The following is a 23,856-nucleotide window of genomic DNA, read 5'->3' on the forward strand; positions in this document are numbered from 1 at the left end:
CCACCACAGCTACCGTGTCTACAGGGCATTTGCTGCTCTCCAAGCCCGACAGCGCGAAGGCAGATGTTCTGCTGAGCTTTTCTCCCACAGGTCCCAGAGGTCAGCAGGCGGTAGCGTGAGGAGGGGGTTATGTGTGCCATGAGCTACTCAGCCACCGCCTTCGGCTTACTCATCTTCTTGTCTTTGGGTTTAGAAGCCTGGGAGGGGTCCTCAGCTTCAGGGGGGCCAGGGGGCTCAGCAGGAGGCGAGGGGGCACTCTCCACATCGGGTTCTGGCTCCTCCAGCTCACTGTGGGCTGCGCCTGGAGGGGCACGATGGGGGGTGAGGTGGGATCGGGTGGGTTTCAGGAGAAAGTGCAGGGTTTTCCACAGCAGGCCTACATAGTGGCTGACAAACAAACTGGGACATGACTCAAACCCCACAGCAGGGCTGATCTAGAGAAGCAAAATGGAAAGTCCCAGGAAAAACTCCAAAAGTGGCATAAAAGCAGCACAAAAGTATATGACAGAATGTCAGAATAATATAGAATTACACAAAACCATGCTTATTTTAATTTCGGAATGTAAAACTTTTAACATTGCTCCCTTGTTAAGAGCCACAGCCCAAGGACCCACATACCTGAGGAGAGCTGCATGGCCTTGCTGTAGCTGGCTGCTGAGGACATGGCCTGTCCAAGTGCCTGGTTGCTGCCCAGGGGCTGCTGGGAACCGGTTGCTTTGCTCGAGGCTGTAGCCCGTTGCTTGGTCTTGCCATCCTTGGATGCTCTGGTCCATATCAGATTCTCGCCCACCTGCAATGCCGTGCCCATTCTCTGGGCTATCTCCACCAGCTGGAGAGGCAAAGGGAATAGTCACATGGGTCAGTCGACACAGGCAGAGGCGGGTGGGGCAGGGCTAGAAAACAGGCCACACCTCTGGATCGAACTCAGGGCTGCTGCTGCTGCTGCTTTCCCACAGGTTGTTGACCTTCTTCTCCATCTCCTGGTATTGCTGCAACGCCCCTACCTTGTCGCCTTGGTTATACAGCAGGATGGCAAAGTTCAGGTTCACCAGCGGGTTCGAACTGAGACGGAAGATGGGACCAAAAAAGTTAGCACAGTGCCCAATAAGAGACATTGGTGAAAGGAGAAATTGCCATGCAACAGTGGAATGTGTCCTTAGTAGACCAGTGGATGGAGATTTACTTGTCCAGTGCGACTGCCTGTTCGTAGGACCTCTTGGCGTTCTCCACGTCATCCAGGTTGGTCAGGGCCACTGTTCCAAAGACAATGTGGAAGGTCAAAGGTCACACTGCACACCTTTTTCTGCGTGTAGACTACGTACCACAGCGGCTGCATGTTACAGCTGAACCCCCTACCAGCATCATACAAGACACTGCAGCCCCTTACCTGCCAGCAGCATGTAGAGCTCTCCCATGCGAGGCTGCAGGTTGATGGCAGCACTCAGAAAGTGAAAAGCTGAGGCATACTGCTGCATGGTGAGGTGCACCAGGCCAAGGTTGTACAAGATTTTCCAGTCGAATGGGGCCAGATAGTTTGCCCTTTTCAGGCAGCTGATGGCCTGCACAAAGAGGGGTGGGGGCTCTGTGAGGGTCGCTGAGCACGCAAAACTTCCCTCCATCACCTGTGGTCAGCGAGCCTCAAAGTGTGCAGAACTCACTGCAACGTATTTCTTCTTGCCAAAGAAGCACATGCCGATGTTGTTCCAGAGCGGGGGGCTCTCGGGAACGGCGCAAGCTGCCACGCGGTACTTATTCATAGCCACATCAAAGTCACCGTGCGTCTGCATCATGCTGCCCGCTGCTAGGATGGCCTGAACATGGGGAGAGGAGGCTCACTGTTTCACTACCATCAGACATAAACCCTGACCCACAGGGTTAAGACAGGGCTACAACCTGAGGTTGAAGAGAACCCACCTTATAGTTGTTGGGGTCATAAGTCAATGCATTCCCAAGATGCTCAAATGCCTTCTGGTAGGTTCCAAGCTGGGGGCCGTAAGACTTATTAGCCACTACAAACTTTGTGAAACAATAAATCCTCCCTCATTAGCTGTTAGTCCTCTTCCCAGGATGCGAACCTGGACCGTTCACATTACATGTCCATGCCCTCCATCTCCAGCATGAATTCCCCAGCTCCTCCAAGTTGGCCATGTCACCGGGAAACACTCACCTGCATGTACAGTAGCCCCAGCGTTGTGAGCAGCTCTGTATTCTCAGGGAAGAACCTACAGACATGTGAGGAGGACAGGTTAACCCCAGTGATCTAAACAACTCAGACACACAGAAACACGAGTCAGGCAGTCCAGAAATTGCCTAATTGGCAAAAGTAATTAACTATTTTAACTTATTCTGATATTAGTTATTAATGATGACTCAAGGGAGAATCAGCCTAAAAATATGAGTATGACTGAAATGTGAGGATAGAGGGGCTTATAGATTCACAGCGGTGAGTCTCATTAAAAACAGACCCCACTGCTTGTATCCGTTATTAATTCATTTCCTCCATAGGAGGCCACGGGTAATGAGAACAGCGAAGAGAGAAGGCAAACTCCAGCACTCTTGGTTATTTACCATTACCACACACAAACAGCAGAAATGTGGAAGTAGAGTGAGGAAGACTTTCAACCCCATAAATGGGATCTTAGTATAACACATAGCAAGACGAAAGCAGAATGTTGGTCTGACCCAAAAAAAAAAAAAAAAAAACACACAACAGCCAAGCTGGACGTATCAGTAACCAACTGCTAGCTGGGAAATGGTGTGAGACTCGAGAGACCAAATCGCAGTCACACTGTAATGCGATAAGTCACCATGAATCACAAGGTCCTCATCTCAGGGATTTTGTATTCATTTCTGGTTCCATCTAAGTACAGATCTATCCGCTTCCCAAAAGTTTCTGGGATTTTTCTTTGCTTAAAAAGCCTCGCTTGGCACAGTGCTTTTGAAAGCGTGGCAGATTATGGCGGACGCCTTAAGAAAAAAGCTGCGATTGCACACAGATAACAGCACACTGCAATCCCAGCTCCAAGGCAAATTTAATCTGACCTGAGGCTCAGAAACAACTAACTTCCTCTGTGCACAGCAACCAAGGCAGCATGGCTTGCATAAATAAAACAGAAATATTAGCATTTAAAGCATTTATGGAGAACAGCTAAAACAGACAGACACTTTCAGATCATGTCAAACTACGCATATTTCCAAGGTTCGCTGTGCTTTATAGTGCCGCTCCTTTAATATTACTGAATCAACAAGCTTACTGTAAGCACAGTGATCCAACTATATAACAGGAAAAATATTAATAGCCAGAGAACTGCATCCATATATATGAGGAGGTCCTGTACAACGGGAAACTGCCACAAAGACTTATGAAAATATATACTCTTTGTATTCTGTACAAGTTATACCAGACACTTTTATCAGATGTTTTGAGACAGAGAAGCACCAAAAGGGTTTCAGTCCCTCAGTGGTGTCATTTTCACTATTTTCTTTCAGTCACACTTCTTCAAGTACTGCACACACTTTCACAATCGCTACACTGCCACCTCGAAAAATTACAACCATCGATGAAGATAATTCAATGTAAAACGTCAAGTGCAAACTATTTAAAATCATACAACTACACTAAAGTAAATAAAGCCTTAATCTAAACCAAATGAAGGTCATGTATTTAGTAATGTTATACAGTGGCTCTAAAGACAGCGTCCCAATGCTTTGCAGAGGGAAAGACAAGCAGTGAGCTTGCAGGCACTATTTCTTTGCATCATCGTCATCCATGAGACAAATTGTCAAAACATTTCCTTAAAAGGTTAGACAGGTGCAAAAGGCATTGGGATAAGTTATGCATAAAAAATACCTTTTATTTTGGCATTCTAATAAATTTTAGTTGACATTTTAACCTCATGAGCCAATTATTTTGCTTTCCATAAGAAATAATCCTAGATTCATTCCATCAGAAGAAAAATGAAGTGATTGCATGGGACGAATTAACCCAGTTACGTGAGGGATGCATGTACATGACTAGTTGAGGAATGTGTTAGACAAAACATTTACAGCTTTTTCCAAAAAAAAAAAAAATTATTAGCGTGAGACACTGCAGACCTGCTGTGAAACCACTTCCCATTACACACTTACTCCACTGCACTCTTGTACACATTTATGGCTTTCTCTGTGTTTCCCTCCAGCAGGTACATCTTCCCAAGCATCATGAAGGTCAGGTCATGCTTGTTCAGCTCCAGGGCAATATTGAGCTGCTCTTCAGCCTGAAGACGGGAACAAGAACAAAACATCTTCATGCTTCCAATTCCACTGGTGATTCTACGTGAACGGTGATGTTACCGGTAAAAGTACGGGACACCAAACCAAAAAAAGGACTTACACCTTTGAAGTCTTTGGTGTAGATGTAGCAGATGCCCAGATTATGGTTGATCTCCTGTAGGGAGAAGGGACCCTTAGGAAGGGCAACTAGATGGATCTGGCCATGCAAAATTATATGACATTGTTACAGAGATATGTCAACTTAAACTGCAGTTCCTCAGACATCTTGCATCTCAGACACAAGAACAGTGAATGCGACTGTGCGATGTGCCACACAGCATGGATTCCTCACCCAGTCCTTCTGATTGAGTCTTGCTGCTTCATTATAAACCTCGATGGCTGCCTTGTGTTTGCCCAGCAAAAAACTGTTAAGACAAAATTAAATGAGCACTGAAGCCCATGTTTACAGGCCCATTTACAAGGATGGTCAACACCTGCTACTGCATCATCATAAACATACTGTTGACTGTAACGATTACAAGTATATGGGTTCTTCGTTGTTTTCTGTGAGCTTTTGATACTGAAAAAATAAATTAATGTTTTAAAGCCATTTAAAAATTGGAAGTCAGTGGGTGCACAACACAGTAAAATTGTACGATATTACTGATTTATATTTACACTTACGTTTATACATTTAGCAGACACTTCCACAGTGATTACAATAGTAACTGATCCCTGTGTCCAAGATTACTAGATATGCTAGTCAATGCTAGGTACACTACACTAAAACCACTACTGTCAACCACCCATTTATGGTGTGCTGCAGCACCAGGGCATAACTGATCAACAGCAGCCTACTCACAGGGAACGGGCAACCTGCTTCAGGTTGTCAGCACTGCGGGGGCTCATGACAGCACAGCTCTGGAAGAGCTCCAGGGACTGTTGGATGTTCCCCTCCAGACGCAGGATGAGAGCTGTATGGGGGTGTTTTCTTTAGCCAAGAGTGCTGTGATAAGCAAAACATTCTCTACAGCATTGTTCATCTCGCACCCCTTGAACCGAATGTGGCGGACTATTATTCTACATTAGTGACTAGATGCACTATGAACTGTGATAAATAACAGAGTGTAAATGACAGCTCCCTCTGCAGGAACTGTGGGCGACAAAAGGAATCAACTGGCCTACCGAAGCGCATGGATATTCCAAGGTGCAAAAGGAGCACAATGGCTTACCTTGCACATAAATGGCATATTCACACATTCCCTGGGTCTCCTGGAGCTGCTCTTTAATGATGGCCTAAAAGAAGATCATATTTTTCTATGTAACACATAGCAGGTTGTATGCATTTTCCTGAAATCTGGAAAATTCAAAGGAGATCAAGGATTTACAGACAGTGCAAAGTTGCCACGAAACCCAAGTGTGGCTATTACTGAGGGCAGGGAGTACCTTGCATGTCTCGTAGTCCTTGCGGATGTAGTGAAGGTGGATGAGCCAGTTACGCCTCTCCAGGATGGGCAACTCTGGAGCTGGAATTTAGGGTGGAGACAGAAGAGGGGAGGAGTAGATGAAGAAATCGAGAGTGGAAGCAGGAGACACAAAGAACAATCAAACCACATGGCACAGAGCTTCTCACTGCCACACCACAACTATTGAGCAAAACAAAGCAGTTTTCTATTATTTTCTACCCAAAATTACTTGTTTCCAGCTGCTGTCAAAAGTGTGTCTTCTCCCCATCTGCCAGCAAAGCAATGACAACTGACACGTGCCGCTCAAATTCAATTCCTCTCCTCACTCACCCATTTTCTCATACACTGTCATTCACTCCAGAAGAGCTCAGAGGCTGTACGTAACAATGGTAGACACAAACTCGTGACTTGATGGTTGCTGTTTCAAATCCCTAGAGAGACTACGTTGCTTTAACTTTAAACAACAAAAGTGAAAAAGAAACTGAGCCAGAATGACTCAAGTAAAGTTCTAAGCAGCTCTTGGATGAAAGAGTGGGCAAAACAACAAAGTGAGCGCAATGCTGAGGGGCAACACACCCTTCAGAGACACTCAATGTGTCAGGGATCTCGATGAACCCTGGGAAACTTAAAACACTCCGTTGTTCAGTGCAACCAAGATACAATGACTACAAAACAACACTTTTGAGATACAGAAGAATCATCACTTTGATAGGAAATGATCTGTAAGACTTCTCCAAATTAGGAAACCGCAAGAAGGCCATGTAACAGTTTGTGGTAGTCTTTAGGTTCCGTGTGTTAATGGCAGTTTTAAGTACTCATACCCTTCACAATGTCCAGACTCGGTAAGATACTCTTCTGATTTAAATGTGTTTGAGAAGAGCTCAGAATGAAGTTGTGACAAGACACACACAATACAGTCTGTATGGGCTAAAACCGCAAGATTATCGCAAGAAAGCTTTCAAAGAGCACAAACTCTTCAAAATTCTATTCTGACACAAACACGATTGCCCCGCCATTCAGCTGGGAAACGCACAGACGGCTCATCGGAGGTCTGCGTAGAGGAGGATGGTGATGAAGGCAGGATGTACTGCTGTCAAACTTCAAGCGCTTCACAAAGCAGCTCTTCCATTCCAGGGGCATTGTGTGTTGCAGGGGGGGAGAGGTGGGGGGGTGCACCCGCTGAGTGGCAGCGCCGCTTTCTCACAGCAGGGGGCGAGGCTGAGCTGCCTCTTCTCCACACCCGACGGGCCTCCTGACAAAGCATCAACCTAATTGCGAGGCGTAGCGCTGCACCCCGCCTCTTCGCCTTCCACGGGATCAGCCTTAAAGCTGTTCTATTTCTGGCCTGGTTTCACACACACACCCCCTAACGAGCTTTAATCTACTTTCCGGCTGCAAGGAGCCAGATACGACCCCCCCCCCGCCGCCCCTGCAATACCACAGACAGAGGCAGGAAAAGGAGAAGCTTCAGAGCATCCTCAAAGGTCCTGGAGATCACATCAGCGTTCACCAGTCACATGTACGTGGTTGACATTTCGCCCATCGGTATCGATCACATACTTATCTGTCGAAATGGGAGCTGGAAACATGCAGATTCGACCCGAGGAACACAGTGTAAAGAAGGGTAAACCCTGCTCAAGCATGCCGAAGCACAACCTTCAACCAGAAAAACAGTGACACACAACGGAGAGTGGAAAATCCATCCCTCACCAATATGCCATCAAAACCTTGCTCCGTTAACCTCGACATCATATATAGATTTAATTCAGTGCAGAAGATGACCTAAAAACACTGATTTTTGAATTTGTACAGATTTGTTACATAAACTGAGAACACATAACAAGGGCGCCATCCACAGGAGTTTGCAATACTGCATGTAAACACACACCAATCAGTAACAACCCAAAATGTAAAAGATGGTTAAAGTGCACAAACAAATTGCTTAATTTACAGCAAAGCCTATAGACAAATTTAACTTAAAGAGTCTGCTGAAACAGGTTAATTTGTTTCACATTTATTTTCATAGGACATTGTTGTTACAGCTGGATGTGGACTCAATTGAAACGCCATTTATTCTTCCTCACGGCACTGTTCAGGGTCTATAAACACAGGGAATTTGTTTAGATAAATGTAACTCTAAATGTCCATACCTGAGAAAGCGAGGGAAGTAAAACTGAAAATCTGAAACCTACCCTTGAAGGATCTCTCACCTTTTTTTGGACGAGCCATCTTGTCGGCCGTGACAAGAGGAAGCAAAAGATCCTGGAGGGGAAAAAAAAACTGTTTGTAGTAGCAGGTATATCCATGACAGAAAATCACAATTCCATAAGGGGTGGTGGAAATATTTTTAATGGAATACAGACTTTTACTATCAGCACCACATGGAATAGGGGTGAAGGACATTGATGGGCAAGGCCTTGATGGAACTCAAGTATTCCCAAAGTGTATACCTGGTATAATACCACAGTATTTGTACCAGGTGTGTTTGGTTCTGGATGGAGATTTTATGTGCTGCAACATGGAAATACACTGCGGGAACACTTGGTTTTAGCACCATGAGCAGGGGCTGTGGTGGTGAAGACATTCACGACCAGTGTTCACCTGTGAACTGGGTGTTTAATACATTTTAGTCGAAGGCGAAAGATATTCCGAAAATGACGACGAAAAACTCATATCTCTGCGTTATGTCCGAGCAAACGCAGACAAGCCGAAACACTTATTTGACTGAGAATTCGGATAACTATAGCGACTAAGTGAGGGAACAATTTCGCGGCTTTGCTCCGGGTTTGGCATAATCTCAAAATCTCTAGCGATTTTGCTCGACTGTTGTATGATATCGGGCAACTGTATTAATACGGTACGGATCATAAAACCGGTGTAAACCCAGTGCGAGTCGGCGCGAACCAGCTGGAACCTGTTTCAACTGACTGACGTTCAGTTACTCTCGGTACAAGTAGAAATGGTTTGTTTAACATATTTGAAGTTGAACGGGTAATTTTTTTTTAAAGTTCTGTTACTGGTTAGCAAAATTGTGATATTAAACAATGACAATAGAATAGCTCGGACATGTTATACGTTGTGTAAAATTTCTTCTACATCGTCACGAGCCATCAGGATTTTCCTTTTTGCATCTCGACTTTTAAAGTAAATCTTACCTACATTCTTCGGTGGGCTCACCACCTGCCGGAGAAACCGTAAGGGGCCGGTGCATTGTGAGTTGGGCGGTGGTCGGGGCCGAGTGCCCGGCCGACCCAAACCTCGGGCGCCAACTCTGGTTTTTGGGACTTGGAATGTCACCTCACTGGCGGGGAAGGAGCCTGAGCTGGTGCGGGAAGTTGAGAGATACCGTCTAGATATAGTCGGGCTCACTTCCACTCACAGCTTGGGTTCTGGAACCACTCTACTCGATCGAGGGTGGACTCTCCACTATTCTGGCGTTGCCCAAGGTGAGAGGCGGCGGGCTGGTGTGGGCTTATTAATAGCCCCCCAGTTCAGCCGCCATGTGTTGGAGTCTACCCCGGTGAATGAGAGGGTCATCTCCCTACGCCTTCGGTTCAGGGAACGGTCTCTCACTGTCGTTTGTGCTTATGCGCCTAGCGGCAGTGTAGAGTACCCGGCCTTTTTAGAGTCCTTGGGGGGCGTGCTGGAAAGCGCTCCCACTGGGGACTCTGTCGTTCTACTGGGGGACTTTAACGCCCACGTGGGCAGCGACAGTGATACCTGGAGGGGCGTGATTGGGAGGAACGGCCTCCCTGATCTGAACCCGAGCGGTGAGTTGTTATTGGATTTCTGTGCTAGTCGCGGTTTATCCATAACGAACACCATGTTCATGCATAAGGGTGTCCACCAGTGCACTTGGCACCAGGACACCCTAGGTCGGAGGTCGATGATCGACTTTGTAGTCGTTTCTTCTGACCTTCGGCCATATGTTTTGGACACTCGGGTGAAGAGAGGGGCTGAGCTGTCAACTGATCACCACCTGGTGGTGAGTTGGATTCGATGGCGGGGGAAAAAGCTGGATAGACCTGGCAGGCCCAAACGCATAGTGAGGGTCTGTTGGGAACGTTTGGCGGAGGCCCCTGTCAGAGAGGTCTTCAACTCCCACCTCCGACAGAGCTTCAACCAGGTCCCGAGGGAGGTGGGGGACATTGAGTCCGAATGGACTATGTTCCGCTCCTCCATTGTCGGTGCTGCGGTTCGGAGCTGCGGCCATAAGGTCTCCGGTGCCTGTCGCGGCGGCAATCCCCGAACACGGTGGTGGACACCGGAAGTAAGGGATGCCGTCAAGCTGAAGAAGGAGTTCTATCGGGCCTGGCTGGCTCATGGGACTCCTGAAGCAGCTAACAGGTACCGACGGGCCAAACGGAGCGCGGCTCTGGCAGTCGCCGCGGCAAAAACTCGGGCTTGGGAGGAGTTCGGTGAGGCCATGGAGGAAGACTTTCGGTCGGCCTCAAAGAGATTCTGGCAAACCGTCCGGCGACTCAGAGGGGGGAAGCGGTGTTCCACGAACACTGTTTACAGTGGAAGTGGTGCGCTGCTGACCTCAGCTGAGGATGTTCTCGGGCGGTGGAAGGAGTACTTTGAGGATCTCCTCAATCCCTCCGACACTCCTTCCGTAGAGGAAGCTGAGGCTGGGGACTCGGAGGGGGACTCGTCCATTACCCTGGCTGAAGTTGCTGAGGTAGTCAAAAAACTCCTCGGTGGCAAGGCTCCGGGGGTGGATGAGATCCGCCCCGAGTTTCTCAAGTCTCTGGATGTTGTGGGGCTGTCTTGGCTGACACGCCTCTGCAGCATCGCGTGGAGTTCGGGAACGGTGCCTCTGGACTGGCAGACCGGGGTGGTGGTCCCTCTTTTTAAGAAGGGGGACCGGAGATTGTGTTCCAACTACAGGGGGATCACACTCCTTAGCCTCCCTGGGAAAGTCTATGCCAGGGTACTGGAAAGGAGAATCCGACCGATAGTCGAACCTCGGATTCAGGAGGAGCAATGCGGTTTTCGCCCTGGCCGTGGAACACTGGACCAGCTCTATACCCTCACTAGGGTGCTGGAGGGTTCGTGGGAGTTTGCCCAACCAGTCCATATGTGTTTTGTGGACCTGGAGAAGGCATTCGACCGTGTCCCTCGTGGCATCCTGTGGGGGGTACTTCGGGATTATGGGGTTCGGGGCTCGTTGCTACGGGCTGTTCGTTCCCTGTATGACCGGAGCAGGAGCTTGGTTCGCATTGCCGGCAGTAAGTCAGACCTTTTCCCGGTGCATGTTGGACTCCGCCAGGGCTGCCCTTTGTCACCGATTCTGTTCATTATCTTTATGGACAGAATTTCTAGGCGCAGTCAGGGAACGGAGGGTGTCTGCTTTGGTGGCCGCGAGATCTCGTCTCTGCTTTTTGCGGACGATGTGGTCCTGTTGGCTTCATCAAGTCAAGACTTGCAGCGTGCACTGGGGAGGTTTGCAGCCGAGTGCGAAGCGGCGGGGATGAGAATCAGCACCTCCAAATCCGAGGCCATGGTTCTCAGTCGGAAAAAGGTGGATTGCCCCCTCTGGGTTAGGGGGGAGTTGCTCCCTCAAGTGGAGGAGTTCAAGTATCTTGGGGTCTTGTTCACGAGTGAGGGAAAAATGGAGCGGCAGGTCGACAGACGGATCGGTGCGGCGTCCGCAGTAATGCGGTCATTGTACCGGTCTGTTGTGGTGAAGAGGGAGCTGAGTCGTAAGGCGAAGCTCTCAATTTACCGGTCGATCTACGTTCCTACCCTCACCTATGGTCATGAACTCTGGATCATGACCGAAAGAATGAGATCGCGGATACAAGCGGCAGAAACGAGTTTCCTCCGCAGAGTGGCTGGGCGCACCCTTAGGGATAGGGTGAGGAGCTCAGTCACCCGGGAGGAGCTCGGAGTAGAGCCGCTGCTCCTCCGCATCGAGAGGAGCCAGTTGAGGTGGCTCGGGCATCTGTTCCGGATGCCTCCTGGACGCCTCCCTGGAGAGGTGTTCCGGGCTTGTCCCACTGGGAGGAGGCCTCGGGGCAGACCCAGGACACGTTGGAGAGACTATGTCTCCCGGCTGGCCTGGGAACGCCTTGGGGTTCCCCCAGAGGAACTGGAGGAGGTGTGCGGGGAGAGGGAGGTCTGGAGTACTCTGCTCGGACTGCTGCCCCCGCGACCCGGCCCCGGATAAAGCGGAGGAAGATGGATGGATGGATGGATGGATCTTACCTACATTGCATATATTTAGCTGACGCCTTTCTCCAAAGAATTAAGTTACCATTTTATACAGCTGGGTAATTTTACTGGCGCAATTTAGGTCAAATACCTTGATCAAGGGTGCTACAGGTGGGATTCGAGCGTGTGTCCTTTGGGTCCAAAGACGAGCTCTAACATGTTAAAACCACCCCCTCTCCAGCTGTAGTGCCCTTTGAGAAGTAATTATCCTAAAAATACCGTTGTATGAACAATTAAATAATTGCAAGTATCTTTTTGTAAGGCGTTTTGGGAGAAAATCAATGCGTTTCTGAAGTGGAAAACTAAAGTTAAACAAAAAAAAAGTTACACTTTGGGCAAAAGTGTGTTTTGGTCAGTTGGCTACATTAGAAGTGTGTGAGTAAACACACGCTTCAGCGTACTTTAACTGTAGGGCCAAATCGGAAGATGAAATGAACACAAGGGTAGGTGTGCGCGTGCACGCGCCTGGGACCGAGCTGAGCGAACACAGTAACTTATCAAGCCAAAATTTCCTACAAACAACGGGACCTCGCTCAGCGTCTTTCACAGAAAATGTTCAACATCTAGGGAAAAGGTGAGAAAAGACGAAACCAAACGAATCCCTCTTTAAAGAATATGAAGAAGGCGCTGCCTTAAAATACTAAGAGTTAACGGCACTATATCCGGACTCCTCCTTCAGTGATGACAATACCGACAGGTGCGAAGGGGGGTAAAGAGAAACACAACTGAACGGGCTATCAGTGAGCACTGCTCTATGTACTGATGTGAGCGTCTAACTGTGTAAGACGGAGGGTTATATATATCCCTCGCTGTGCTGCACGTCTGGGGGTTTTTATGATTTAATCTCTTGTCTCCACAGATACTATCCGCTTCGTAGATCAGCCCCAAGCCATACATACCGTTCTACACATCGAGAAAGCTATCAGACAGATACCCGTGGATACACACACCATCATGGTGCGACAGAAAAAAAAACACACACACTTAGGAGAGATTACACTTTTCCACGACATGTTTTTTTCCTCACCGTTCTGGATTTCTCCTCCGCCATCTTGTCGATGACGAGAACAGGAAGTTGTTAGTCCGTTTCTAAGGCAACCGGCTCAACGCGAATCGAGGGCGACGAAGAGTGACGGAAAGGCTCTGATTGGATGAGCTGCTCTTGAAACTTCTGAACTCGAGCGGCCTTAGGGGCCAAAAGCAGCAAGCGCTAACCACTACGGTACCAGCTGCCCTTTATTTTACTTAATGTCATATTGCACCTGTCATAAATCCTACATTTAATGTTAAAAATGCAAGATCTAGAAAACCCTAAATTACTGTATTTCCAGAAATCTGCTCCATTCATCAATGGCAGCACCAGCTGTGTGTAAGGAAACAGATCCAGATGAAACCTGCAACCAAGGACATGACTCCAGCTAAGTGAATCTGGCTGAAAAATCTAGTTTTGTTGTGTTAAGTCTGAGCCCTTATGTGTGAAGTTGGTAATGCTATCCACAGGTCACATCTAATTACAAATGCTTTTTAGATCTGTGTAAATGGCAGTATTATCACAAAATAGTTTTCCCATTTTGAAGTAAAATTGCCAAGTGATACTGAATATTACCTCTAGCCTGTAATAAGTGGTCCCTGAAATTACTTTCGGCCTTTGAGAGTAGAGGGAAAAAGTCACTTTACATCCACAACTTAACTCAAGATTTTTCATACCCTCAAGACAACTTTAAAATGCAAACACGCAGCTACCCCAAACTTTATGGCACCAATTTGCATTGATGCTACACCCCAGAACTGGAACCCCCTTTTGAAGGATACACCAACACTGATACAGAAAAGGTACAACCAAAATAAACTGAGCAGGCATGTAAACAGCTCTCAGGCAATGATTTCTGGTTTGGCTGCTAAATAAGTGAACCACAATGGCAAGAGATGGTTAATGTTTATGAAAATCTGAAATATTCACAAGCAGCATGACTTTCACTCAATTTTAAAGAACTGCACATCCACTGAGGCACAACACTTTTTTTGTTCTCTTTATTGAGAGATATATTACAAATGCCTAGACTCCTCTTGGGGTCTTGAAGTTCATTCCGACTGTAGGCTGGGTGACCTGCAGGTTGGACAGGCTGCCGAAGTCCTACGGGAGGGAAAAGAAAAAAGTGAACAGTTGCATTGTGTAGTAATACAAACATTGAAAGCTGGCAATACTGCGGTCGTGTCTGAAAGGTACAGGGTTTGACAGGGACTGGAACCCCCACAAACACGGGAAAGTCTTTCAGTTCAATCTTCCTGTACTATCAATGACCTGGCAACAGTCATGCCACAATCACTTTCGATACAGGGTTTTTAAAGGTTAATCATCCATGGTGTTCGCAACCCAGGAACAGCCTGGGAAGAGCTGGTGTGTGCGTTTTTACTCAAACTCACCAGCAGCTTCAGCATCTCCTTGGTGTCAGGGTCCACTTCAATGATCTCCTGGTCCAAGGCAGAGACCTGCAAGCATTTTGTCAAACACTGAAGATTAATAATAATTCCACAAACACCCAAAAGGAATCACAGAAAGATAGAATATCTTAAGTACTAGAAAAATGTTTGAAAGATACAGGGTTTGACAGGGAATGAGATCCCAACAAACACGGGAAAGACTTCAAGTTCAATCTTCCTGTACTATCAATGACCTGACAACAGTGATGTCATGATCACTTTCGATACAGGAAATCAAAAGCATAATTTTATGGTTCCAGCAATTCAATTACTTAATTTGAATGCTGGAAGAAGGTTTGTCTGAATGAGCAGTGCGGGAAGGAAAGACACACTAGTCATTCTGCTCACAGCTGTTGACGACAAAACCATTGCTCTGCCCTTGGCACTTTCTAACCTGTCGAGTCCACTGGCCAAACTTCTCACACCAGACAAAGAAAAACTGTGCAATCCCATACCCAGAAAGCCATATATGGTTAAAATGAACAATTGGAAAAGCACTGTCCATATGATCAGTCACAGACTCCATGGAACTCGGGTACATGATAAATTCTCTGTTTTCAAGTCTATGACGAAAAGTTTGCCAACACTGACCTCAGGAACATAGTTGTCCCTCCTCTCCCTCTCCTCCTCCTGCAGCTTGATGGAGATGCCTCTAACAGGACCCCTCTGGATCCGCTTCATCAGGTGGGTCACATACCTGCATGGTGGGAATAGTGAAGTTCAAGATCTCTCTCTGGTGTGACCGTACATCCTCAGAAAACAAAAGCCCGGAACGAGCCTGCCTCCAGGAAAGACTGACCACAGCCACCCTCACTCATGGTAACTTGGATACTGACCCTGCGATCTTGTTGCGCAGCTTCTTACTGGGGATGATGGCGATCTCCTCGCACACCCTCTTGTTGGTGTGGAAATCATTGCCCAGACGCGTGTAGTACTTTTCGATGATGACCCGGGCGGCCTTTTTTACAGTCTTGGTCCTGACTCGTCCCTGAAAACAGACACACTTATCACAACAGTGATTCAAAGCAATTCTTCTTAAAACATTCCCATGCAGCCTAAAAATCCATTGAGCAATTCAGGGTCAAAGCAAAAGCCAGTATAATGAAAGACTGGTCTCTGAACAGTGTGTGTGTGTGTGTGTGTGTGTGTGTGTGTGTGTGTGTGTGAGTGAGAAAGATACAGGGTTTGACAAGGAAGGTGAGCCCCACAAACACGGGAAAGACCTTCAGGTTGATGTTCCTGTACTATCAATAATCTGGCAACAGTGATGCCACAATCACTTTCGATACAGGAATTAAAAACGTCATTTTTACCAATCTGTCAATTCAACAGTAAGCTCTAGACCATGATTATTACCGTTATTCAAGCAAGATCAAGGATCAACATATACATGATACAGCAACCGTCTATCAACTCCGTACTACACAAATAAATTTACACGTATAATTATCAGAAGCACTTAGTCTCATTTTAAGGGCTAAGTAAAGAGAAAAATGATTTAAATTCTTATCGAACTCAAAATGGTCCAAACAGAACTGTGCACAAGAAGGTTCATTTCTGTTATCCAGCCCGCGAATGTGCGAACGAATTAACACGAAATATAAACTTATTTAAAATGTTCCTTTTCCCGTTCACAACAGAATGACCACCACTGAGGTAAACGTCAATAAACTGCCATCCGACAAGCAGCACACTAAATAAAAAATTTTCATACTTAACATTACGCTATTTAACTGAATCAACCCCAGAATCGTCAAAGAAATGAACACAAAACAAGGATTGCAACAGATTTTAAAAGGACCGAGAGCTCCCGGTTACCCACCATGTTGGATCGGCCTGGTAGAAAAGAGAGAACATTCGCTAACACGGAAGTTTAAAAAATGCCCCGGAAGTTAAAAGTGGAGTCGAGAAATGGATTCTAGCCTTACTGTCATCTAGTGGTGGAGGTTATAACAATATACTCTAACACATACGGCTGCGTTGATATTAAAAACATATAAAGAAAAACTTATTTGCAGTACTGAGAAGTGTCCCATAAAGTGTCACTACTGAAATCTTGGTCAACAATAGTTTTTTCTTTAAAAAAAAAGTTGGGAGTTAATGTTTAAATTACCAGGACATTTGCCCCATGGAAATGATCCAGTTTCAGAGTTCAAACACAGGGAGCGTTTGATATAATTTTGACAGCCTAAGAACAGCCTAATAAGCAGCCTGAAGAGAATCGTTTATTAATTTAGAGCAACCGGTAGCGCAGTAGTTAGAGCGGTCTGAATCGCACCTCCCGCCATAGTAGAAAACCCACCCTAAAAATTACTCCAGTAAAATTATCCAGTTGGTAAGTAACTTAATATTGTGAGTCACTTTGGAGAAAAGCTTCAGCTAAATAAATGAATGTAAAGGAAGCGCCACAGCGCACGCACCGAGCCAACGGTGTGTACAGTATTAGTGTCAGTACTAATGTTCCACACTAGATGGCGCCAAACGCAAAGTCACTGGCGGCCCGGTGCCGCGCGCTCCGCCTCCACCGCAAGGAACAGTGATACTTTGGGTTATTCACGGACCTCTATAATAAACTATAACCTCCTATTTGTTTATTGCGTTCCTTCCTCAGACAGCAGCGCTGCACATGTGTGTGCGCTGATACAGCGCTGCTCGAAAGTGTGTGAACCCGGTTTTACCACAAAACAGTTATTTAATGAGAATCAGTGTTTCCCACGTGACACAATATGTGTGTAATGCAATATTTAATATGTAATGCAATATGTGTGTAGTGCAATTCCATATGTTACTTTAGAGGAAATTGTATGTGTAGTAGAAACATGCAAGTGAAGCCCAAGTTGCATTGGTTCAAGCAGGTAGGCAAGTAGGATCAGAGGTGTAAATCACAGTAATTTATTCATTTCCTAAGTTGACCGTTTAGATTTTGTCAATTTAATATTTTGTGTGAAAATAATGACAGTACCTATTTGGAAGGAGCGACAGACGGCTGTGCGGAAAAGCAGTGCCGTGCTGTACTTGAGTTGAGGGCGTGTTCCGTACAATGATCGCAGAATGTTCCGGGCAGAATTTCCCAGCTCTGAGGGGCATTTCCTCATCCCAGGAGGCAGAGCGAGGGCCCCAGATCCAGGCATCACGAGAAGACCCTTTGCGAACCGCAGCTTCCTGAAAGCGACGGGACGGCCCTATGACCGCCTCTCATGCACCGTTGCCAAGCAACGCGACACATGTTGTGGGTCCTGCTCACACATGTGGACATGGGGGTCGAATCCCTGTCCTGAGCCTCAGAAGCTTAACCTTGCTGAAGGGCCGGCGGACGCTGCTGCGTGTTCACGTGTCCCGAGCGCCGCACGCTCTGCGACACGTTAACTTGCGAAAAGCTGCTTCGAGAGCACCCACAATGCAGTGGGTAACGGAGCGTGGAATCGCTCTGGCCTCCGGTGTGCGGAGGGCTAATTCTGTTAGCACATCTGGATGCCCGCTGGGATTTGGACTCGTCCTTAACGGCACTGCTCTTTCATTCATCTGCTTCATAATGGGGCCCAGCAGGGGGGCTAGAGGTTAGAGCGGCCACCTTTGGAGGTGGAGGTTGCAGGTTTGAATCCCACATCCTGCTCTAGGATCCTTAAACAAGGTCCTCAGCCCGAATTGCTACCGTACAAAGTACCCAGCTGCATAAATGAGTAAATCGCTCTTGTAAACGAGTACAGGACCACTAGGGCTTCAACAGCACCAAGCCATTTCCCTGGAAATGCCGCTCCCAGGTCTGGATCAGAGTCTACGGTTTTGGTTCAGGTCGGGGAGGGTTAAGTCTACCCTTGCTGATGGCAGCATCAACTTCCGGCGGTCTCCTCCGCGTGGCATTAAAATCCGCATGACGGCGCATGACTTTGGGAATAAGCTTTGGGAATAATCTAAGACAAATCCTTTTTATCAGCTCGCAAATGCAGCTTCGCCAGTAAACCGTTTTACATGGTCTTCAGGAAGCGGTTTGGTCCGAGGCCCAGCTCGGATAAGCAGATATAATCGGTCGGGGACAATGGGGAGGAGATGGAAGACAGACAGGCTGTGTGTTTTTTTTTTGGGGGGGGGGGGGGGTCGGGCCCCCTTTACCGCGGTTCATCCGGCTCCTGTATTAGAAAAAGAGGGCAAAGCTGGATCTCTCATACCCCACTTTAAGAGCGAGTAACGTCCCGCAGCCTGCAGTGGCCTCCTTTACACAAGCGCCACATTAGCTGGGATAAAGGAAAAGTCCCGTGGGCTCAGCCTTTATCTCAGTGCTCAGGGTCCGAGCTCCAGCTCTCAGCTGTCCCTCCCTCACGCTACCCGTCGTGTCCTGGACACGGCAGACAGGAGTGAGCTCAAACCCTCACGTCAGTTTCATTTCTCTTGGAGTGCAATTTGCCTGTATTCATACCAAACTGGGACATTTTTGCAGTACTGCTGTAGTAAAAAGTACAGAATGCTATGTGAGAACCCCCTGTGGTCAGTCGTCTACATATTTGCTTTATTCATTTATTTATTTCACACTTTACTCTTCTAAAGCTTACAACGGAAGCTCTGCAAACTGAGCCATTTACACTGTTTTACCTGTGTATGCAGCTGGGTAATTTGTACTCCGTTCACCGTGAGTGTCAGCAGTGGGTTTCGAACCCAGATCCTTTTACAACGGATAGACCAGCTACGCCACCTGTTGGGTGCGTATAGGACAGTTGTTCAGTTTGCAGCTCGTGGCAACGAAGGGGTTAAAGTGGGCGGGGCTCGCGCTGGAGTTTCGCAAAGCGCCTGTCGGTGAGATCAGAGTCACACGGATCAGAGGGATCAGAGGGAAGCCGGAGCGCGCAGCGGAGGCGCGATGAGTCGCGCGACGCACCGCGAGCGGACCGAGTTCCCGACCGGGGGACCGGGGCTCTGAGGGGCCGGGGGACGAGGGGAGGGGGGCGCTGTGTCCCTCCTCCCTCCGACAGAAGGTGATGCCGATCGGGACAGCGCGCATCGGAGCGACGAACAGCTGGATACAGTCAGAAGGAGACGTTATTCGAGTGCTAATCGAACTTTATTCGGGTTTTATGTGACAGTTCTCTGACTTTTCTCTCGATGCCACGCTGCTCAGGAGGATTTTGCTGAAGGAGCAGACTGAGGACCATCAGGCAGGTCGTCATCCTCCTCCTCCTCCTCATCCTCATGTGAGAGGCGAGGAACTGGACCGACGCGCTGGGCGCTCGACGCGGACACACAGCGGACATGGAGGAGTGCAAGATATCGGTGTGGGTGTGTCGCGAGGAGAAGCTCGTGTCCGGGCTCACCAGGAGGACGACGTGCGCAGATGTGGTCAAAGTCCTCATGGAGGACCAGAACCTGCAGAAGCAGCGGGGGCACCAGGACTCGCAGACCCCGCAGGAGCCCCAGGTGGCGTCGACCCCCGCGCTCTCCGGGGCCCCCAGCTCCTACTGCATCGTGGAGAAGTGGAGAGGCTTCGAGAGGATCCTTCCCGACAAGACAAAGATCCTGCGCCTGTGGAGCGCGTGGGGCGATGAGCAGGAGAACGTGCGCTTCGTGTTGGTGCGGCACGAGGCGTCGCTGTGCAGCGCGGGGCCCCGCAGCGCCGAGGCGCGTGTGGTGCCCAGCAGGGAGGGTCCGAGCGTGCGGCACGGGGGCCCGCCGAGGGCTGCGGCCGCCCTCTGCCAGGAGAAACAGCGCCGCATCGTGAGGAAGGCCTTCAGGAAGCTGGACAGGATGAACAGGAGGAGGGAGGAGGCCCCCAGCAGGGACCCCACGGCAGCAGAGAGGATGGAGACCCTGGTGCACCTGGTCCTCTCGCAGGACCACACCATCCGGCAGCAGATCCAGAGGATCAAGGAGCTGGACAGGGAGATCGACAGGTATGAGGCCAAGGTCCACTTCGACCGCATGAGAAGACACGGGATCAACTACGTGCAGGACACGTACCTGGACACGGGTTCCGAGGCGTCTCGGGCCAAGGGGGCCGAGGAGCCGTGTCCCGCGGAGCTGCTGGCCCAGTTTGAGGAGTACGCCCTCAGGTGCGAGGAGGTGGTCCGGCTGCAGGAGGAGCTGGCCGAGCACCAGGCTCTCGTGGAGACCATCACGTTGGAGATCCAGGAGGAGCTGAACAGAAGGTGGATGAAGCGTCGGCAAGAGGAGCTGTCCGGCAAAGAATCGGGGAACGGAGCCGCGAAGGACACCGATGCCTCCCCCGTGGAGGAGAAAGAGACCTTCCCATCCGGAGCCGAGACGTCCTCCCAGGCCGAGTTCTTCCTCGAGGAGGAAAGGATCCGAACGCAGCTGGACGCCAGCCTGTACATCGGACTCCGCCTCAACTCGGACCTGGAGGCCGTCAAGAGCGACTTGGACTTGAGTCAGGAGCTGTGGTCCGCAAAGGAGAAGGAGCTCAGGGACCTGCTGGAGAAGGTGGACTCTCTGGACGCGGAAGGTGCCGGAGCACCGGAGGACGGCGGAGAAAACCTCAGCCTGGTTCCTTCCTCCAAGGGGAAGAGCGGCTGGGCGGAGGAGACCCGGGGCGCCAACGACGAGGACTCCGACACGGGTCTGAGCTCCATGCACAGCCAGGACTCGGACAGCGCGGCCGTGTGCGAGTCGCTGGTGTGACGCCTGGTCTTGCCAACGGAGGACGGCGGTGCCGCAAGAGTCCGACCACAGCAGCCTGAATGTGATGCCGAGCGCATAGTTACCCCTGAATAGCCACCTGTAGAACGACTAACTAGTTAACCAGTTACTAACCGAACCCAAAGCTCGTTTCCATCCATGCCCACAGGTTTCAGCTCTTGACGACCTCTTATGGACACGTCAACGTGCTCACGCTCTCTAAATGCGGCACGTGCGACCAGTTACGATTATTTACGGCTGGTCGAGGCGAGGAACGGCGGACGACCGCAGCGCCTTTGCAGGGCACGGCGCCATCGCCGTCTTCGCGAGGGAAAAGGTTTCTGTGGAATTATGGGAGATTGTCATGTAAAACTCGTAACAGATGGGTATGTAGACGCCGCATGATTTGCTCATCCCTTTGTGCACGAGCTGCTGTTACTGTGTCTCCAGGGACAATAAAGAGCAACATGCAAAGCAAAGTGCAGGTGACTGAGCGCTTTGGATTTGGGCTAGATTTTATTTTTATGATGAATTTTTTTTTTTTTTTTTTTTTGGGAGGGGGTCGCGTTTGTGTGACTGATCTCACCTCCGTGGCCCTTCTGCAAGACCTGCTCTATTTTATTACTTATTCTTCGTATTTATCGCTCTATCTAATTTATTATAACTTTATTATATATTTTTTAATTTCATTATTTACTTTACACTGAAATTCTCAGCAGTTACAACAGGCTACTTCCAGTCATTATTATTATCATTCTTTCATTTGTCTGATGCTTTTCTCCAAAGGGGCTCATAATGTTAGGTTTGTAGTCTGAGTTACAACGATTTACCCGTTTATACAGCTGGGTAATTTGTACTGTGTCCATTCAGCATAAGTGCTTTGATCAATTGCATTATGCAACATAAAAGCAGGAGTGGGGATTCGAACCCGGGACATTGCATTGCAACGTGACAGTTCTAAACTTTGCACTTGAATACGAAAGTATTGCTACTTCGCCTGTGAGCCAGAACAGGTAAATCATGGTGCAAATCAGGACCAGAGCATCAAAATGCAGCAATATTAAGAATGAGGGAGCAGAGAGCGAGGACAGACCACCAGCAGACCCCCCGCCCCCCTGTGGAGCTGAGCCCGAAACATACAATAAAGGCAGAGTAAAGCAGGATTATGAGGTCAGTGTATGTCGGGAGAGCGCTTCCCAGGGCAGCGGCGGAGTGACACAGAGGATGCTGGGAGACAGACGTGATATTACACAACGGAGCTGATGTCACAGCTTGGACGGACACACACACACAATCTCGTGCCGCTGCTTGGCGTACACAAGGCTGGAGAGAGTTCCAGAACAAAGTTTTGGAGATACACACTGGCAGTGTAAACGTGGGTGAGGTTCTTCCTGGGGGTGGAGATGGAGGGAGGGAGGGAAGGACATCCCAGCTTCTCATCCACCTGCAGGATGTAGCTTAGACTCAGTCTGCCACCCTCCATCCCTCTTACATGTAACACACTCGCACACAAAGCATTATGGGAATCCACCTGATGGAGATGATGGAGAATGAAGCTCTGGGTGTTCACAGGAGCTTGGGCATCTGGGGGAAAAACATCTTCAGGTACATGAGAACATCCTGAGCACGTGGACGGTCACGTGGGACGCAGGAGGTCGGCACAGCCTCCAAAACTCCCATCATGTATTCAGAACCATAGTGGGGAGTGTTGGGCGGTTCGAATGAGGGTGTTTCCACACACAAGACGGACTAGGTGTCAGTAAGGAGGTCTTGCTGGGGCGGTCGGTCCGTCGGTTCTCTGCACACGGTCTCCTCTTCTTGACCTGTGGAGAGAAAAGCCCTTGGGGGCCACACACTGATGACAGTGCCTGATGTGGCATCTTATATAACAACCTTAATGAAAGAAAAGAAAAAAAAAAAAAACCAATGCTCAGCCACCAGAATATCTCCAATCCCTCGACCCCTGGATCCGCGGACCTACTGGCGTTGCTGCCGTGAGACAGGCGCAGCCCCCTGTAAAGACAGCTCTAAGATCCACTCCGTGTCGCTGCCTAATCCCTTAACCGCATCAGCCAGGCTCCTTGCGAACAATCATTGGTTCCAGACCGGTGACATCATCGGGCTGGGGAAACACGACCCGACCGAGGGTCGGGATCCAGTGCAGTCTGTGGGCCAGATAGACGGTGCAAAGAGTCCCCATCTCCTCCCATGATCCCGGGGGAATCGACACGTCTGGGCACCTGAAATGCCTGACGGCATCAGGAATTTATAAGGGGGGGTGGGTGTTGAAAGGCAGTCTGGGAAAGTGAACCTTTCACCCAAAACAGGTCTTCCGGAGTTTACTGCGGCGCGACAGCGGTGAGTGGGAGCTTTGCCAGCGGCACAGGGCAGATCACACCGAGAGTGTCTCACAACTTGACAATTGGAGCCTCTCCTTACGCTAGGCCGATTTTGGGCTGGAGGTTTACCGACCATGGAAATTTGTGGGGGGAAGGGGGTGGGGAGGGGATAAAACACAAACTTCAAATGTGATAAAGAAAGAGTAAATTCAGTAGCAAAAGCCACAGCTTTTTGCATAACGCTGTATTTGAGTCCAGGCACAGCAGAAACACGGTACAGTCTGTGCAGGTTTAGCTGTAACACGATCGGGCCTAGAACCCAGTACTTCCACACGTTTACATTCATTCAGATCTAGGTGCGCGTTTCTCCAGCTGAGAGTAAACAAAGATATTTCAGAAGAGAGGAGGAGCTTTAGATACAAACTCTCTGAGCTCAGATTGTCGATCCAGCAGCGCCATTTTTACTTGTGCCTCAGACCAGT

At 48.8% G+C, this 23,856-nt stretch overlaps 3 protein-coding genes and 3 non-coding genes across 6 annotated transcripts; 1 reads left to right on the forward strand and 5 right to left on the reverse strand.

Annotated features, from left to right (window-relative positions):
• bbs4 (Bardet-Biedl syndrome 4) lies at nucleotides 1–13,007 on the reverse strand. The gene is made up of 16 exons (XM_018765665.2): nucleotides 12,961–13,007; nucleotides 7,928–7,979; nucleotides 5,698–5,777; nucleotides 5,484–5,547; nucleotides 5,114–5,225; nucleotides 4,604–4,676; nucleotides 4,373–4,426; nucleotides 4,129–4,256; nucleotides 2,168–2,222; nucleotides 1,915–1,983; nucleotides 1,659–1,811; nucleotides 1,388–1,559; nucleotides 1,184–1,253; nucleotides 912–1,062; nucleotides 619–829; nucleotides 1–301 (listed from the first exon to the last, which is right to left on the reverse strand). Exons 1-16 carry the CDS (start codon nucleotides 12,982–12,984, stop codon nucleotides 144–146), a joined length of 1,626 nt encoding a protein of 541 aa, XP_018621181.1. The 5' UTR covers nucleotides 12,985–13,007; the 3' UTR covers nucleotides 1–143.
• A 940-nt stretch (nucleotides 13,008–13,947) lies between these two features.
• Nucleotides 13,948–16,297, reverse strand: LOC108942219 (40S ribosomal protein S17). Its single transcript, XM_018765374.1, has 5 exons — nucleotides 16,237–16,297; nucleotides 15,251–15,402; nucleotides 15,006–15,111; nucleotides 14,358–14,423; nucleotides 13,948–14,067 (listed from the first exon to the last, which is right to left on the reverse strand). Exons 1-5 carry the CDS (start codon nucleotides 16,237–16,239, stop codon nucleotides 13,990–13,992), a joined length of 405 nt encoding a protein of 134 aa, XP_018620890.1. The 5' UTR covers nucleotides 16,240–16,297; the 3' UTR covers nucleotides 13,948–13,989.
• LOC114910626 (small nucleolar RNA SNORA71) lies at nucleotides 14,147–14,273 on the reverse strand. The gene has a single exon (XR_003797735.1). It is a non-coding gene; the product is annotated as a small nucleolar RNA SNORA71 (small nucleolar RNA).
• On the reverse strand, nucleotides 14,520–14,646 carry LOC114910627 (small nucleolar RNA SNORA71). Its single transcript, XR_003797736.1, has one exon. It is a non-coding gene; the product is annotated as a small nucleolar RNA SNORA71 (small nucleolar RNA).
• On the reverse strand, nucleotides 15,581–15,707 carry LOC114910628 (small nucleolar RNA SNORA71). Its single transcript, XR_003797737.1, has one exon. It is a non-coding gene; the product is annotated as a small nucleolar RNA SNORA71 (small nucleolar RNA).
• A 2,981-nt stretch (nucleotides 16,298–19,278) lies between the features above and the next one.
• Nucleotides 19,279–21,476, forward strand: LOC108942247 (ras association domain-containing protein 10-like). The gene has a single exon (XM_018765424.2). It carries the CDS (start codon nucleotides 19,656–19,658, stop codon nucleotides 21,036–21,038), a length of 1,383 nt encoding a protein of 460 aa, XP_018620940.2. The 5' UTR covers nucleotides 19,279–19,655; the 3' UTR covers nucleotides 21,039–21,476.
• Nucleotides 21,477–23,856: the final 2,380 nt, after the last annotated feature.

This window comes from Scleropages formosus, chromosome 5 (genome assembly GCF_900964775.1).
Source record: "Scleropages formosus chromosome 5, fSclFor1.1, whole genome shotgun sequence".
In the NCBI taxonomy this organism is placed as follows: domain Eukaryota; kingdom Metazoa; phylum Chordata; class Actinopteri; order Osteoglossiformes; family Osteoglossidae; genus Scleropages; species Scleropages formosus.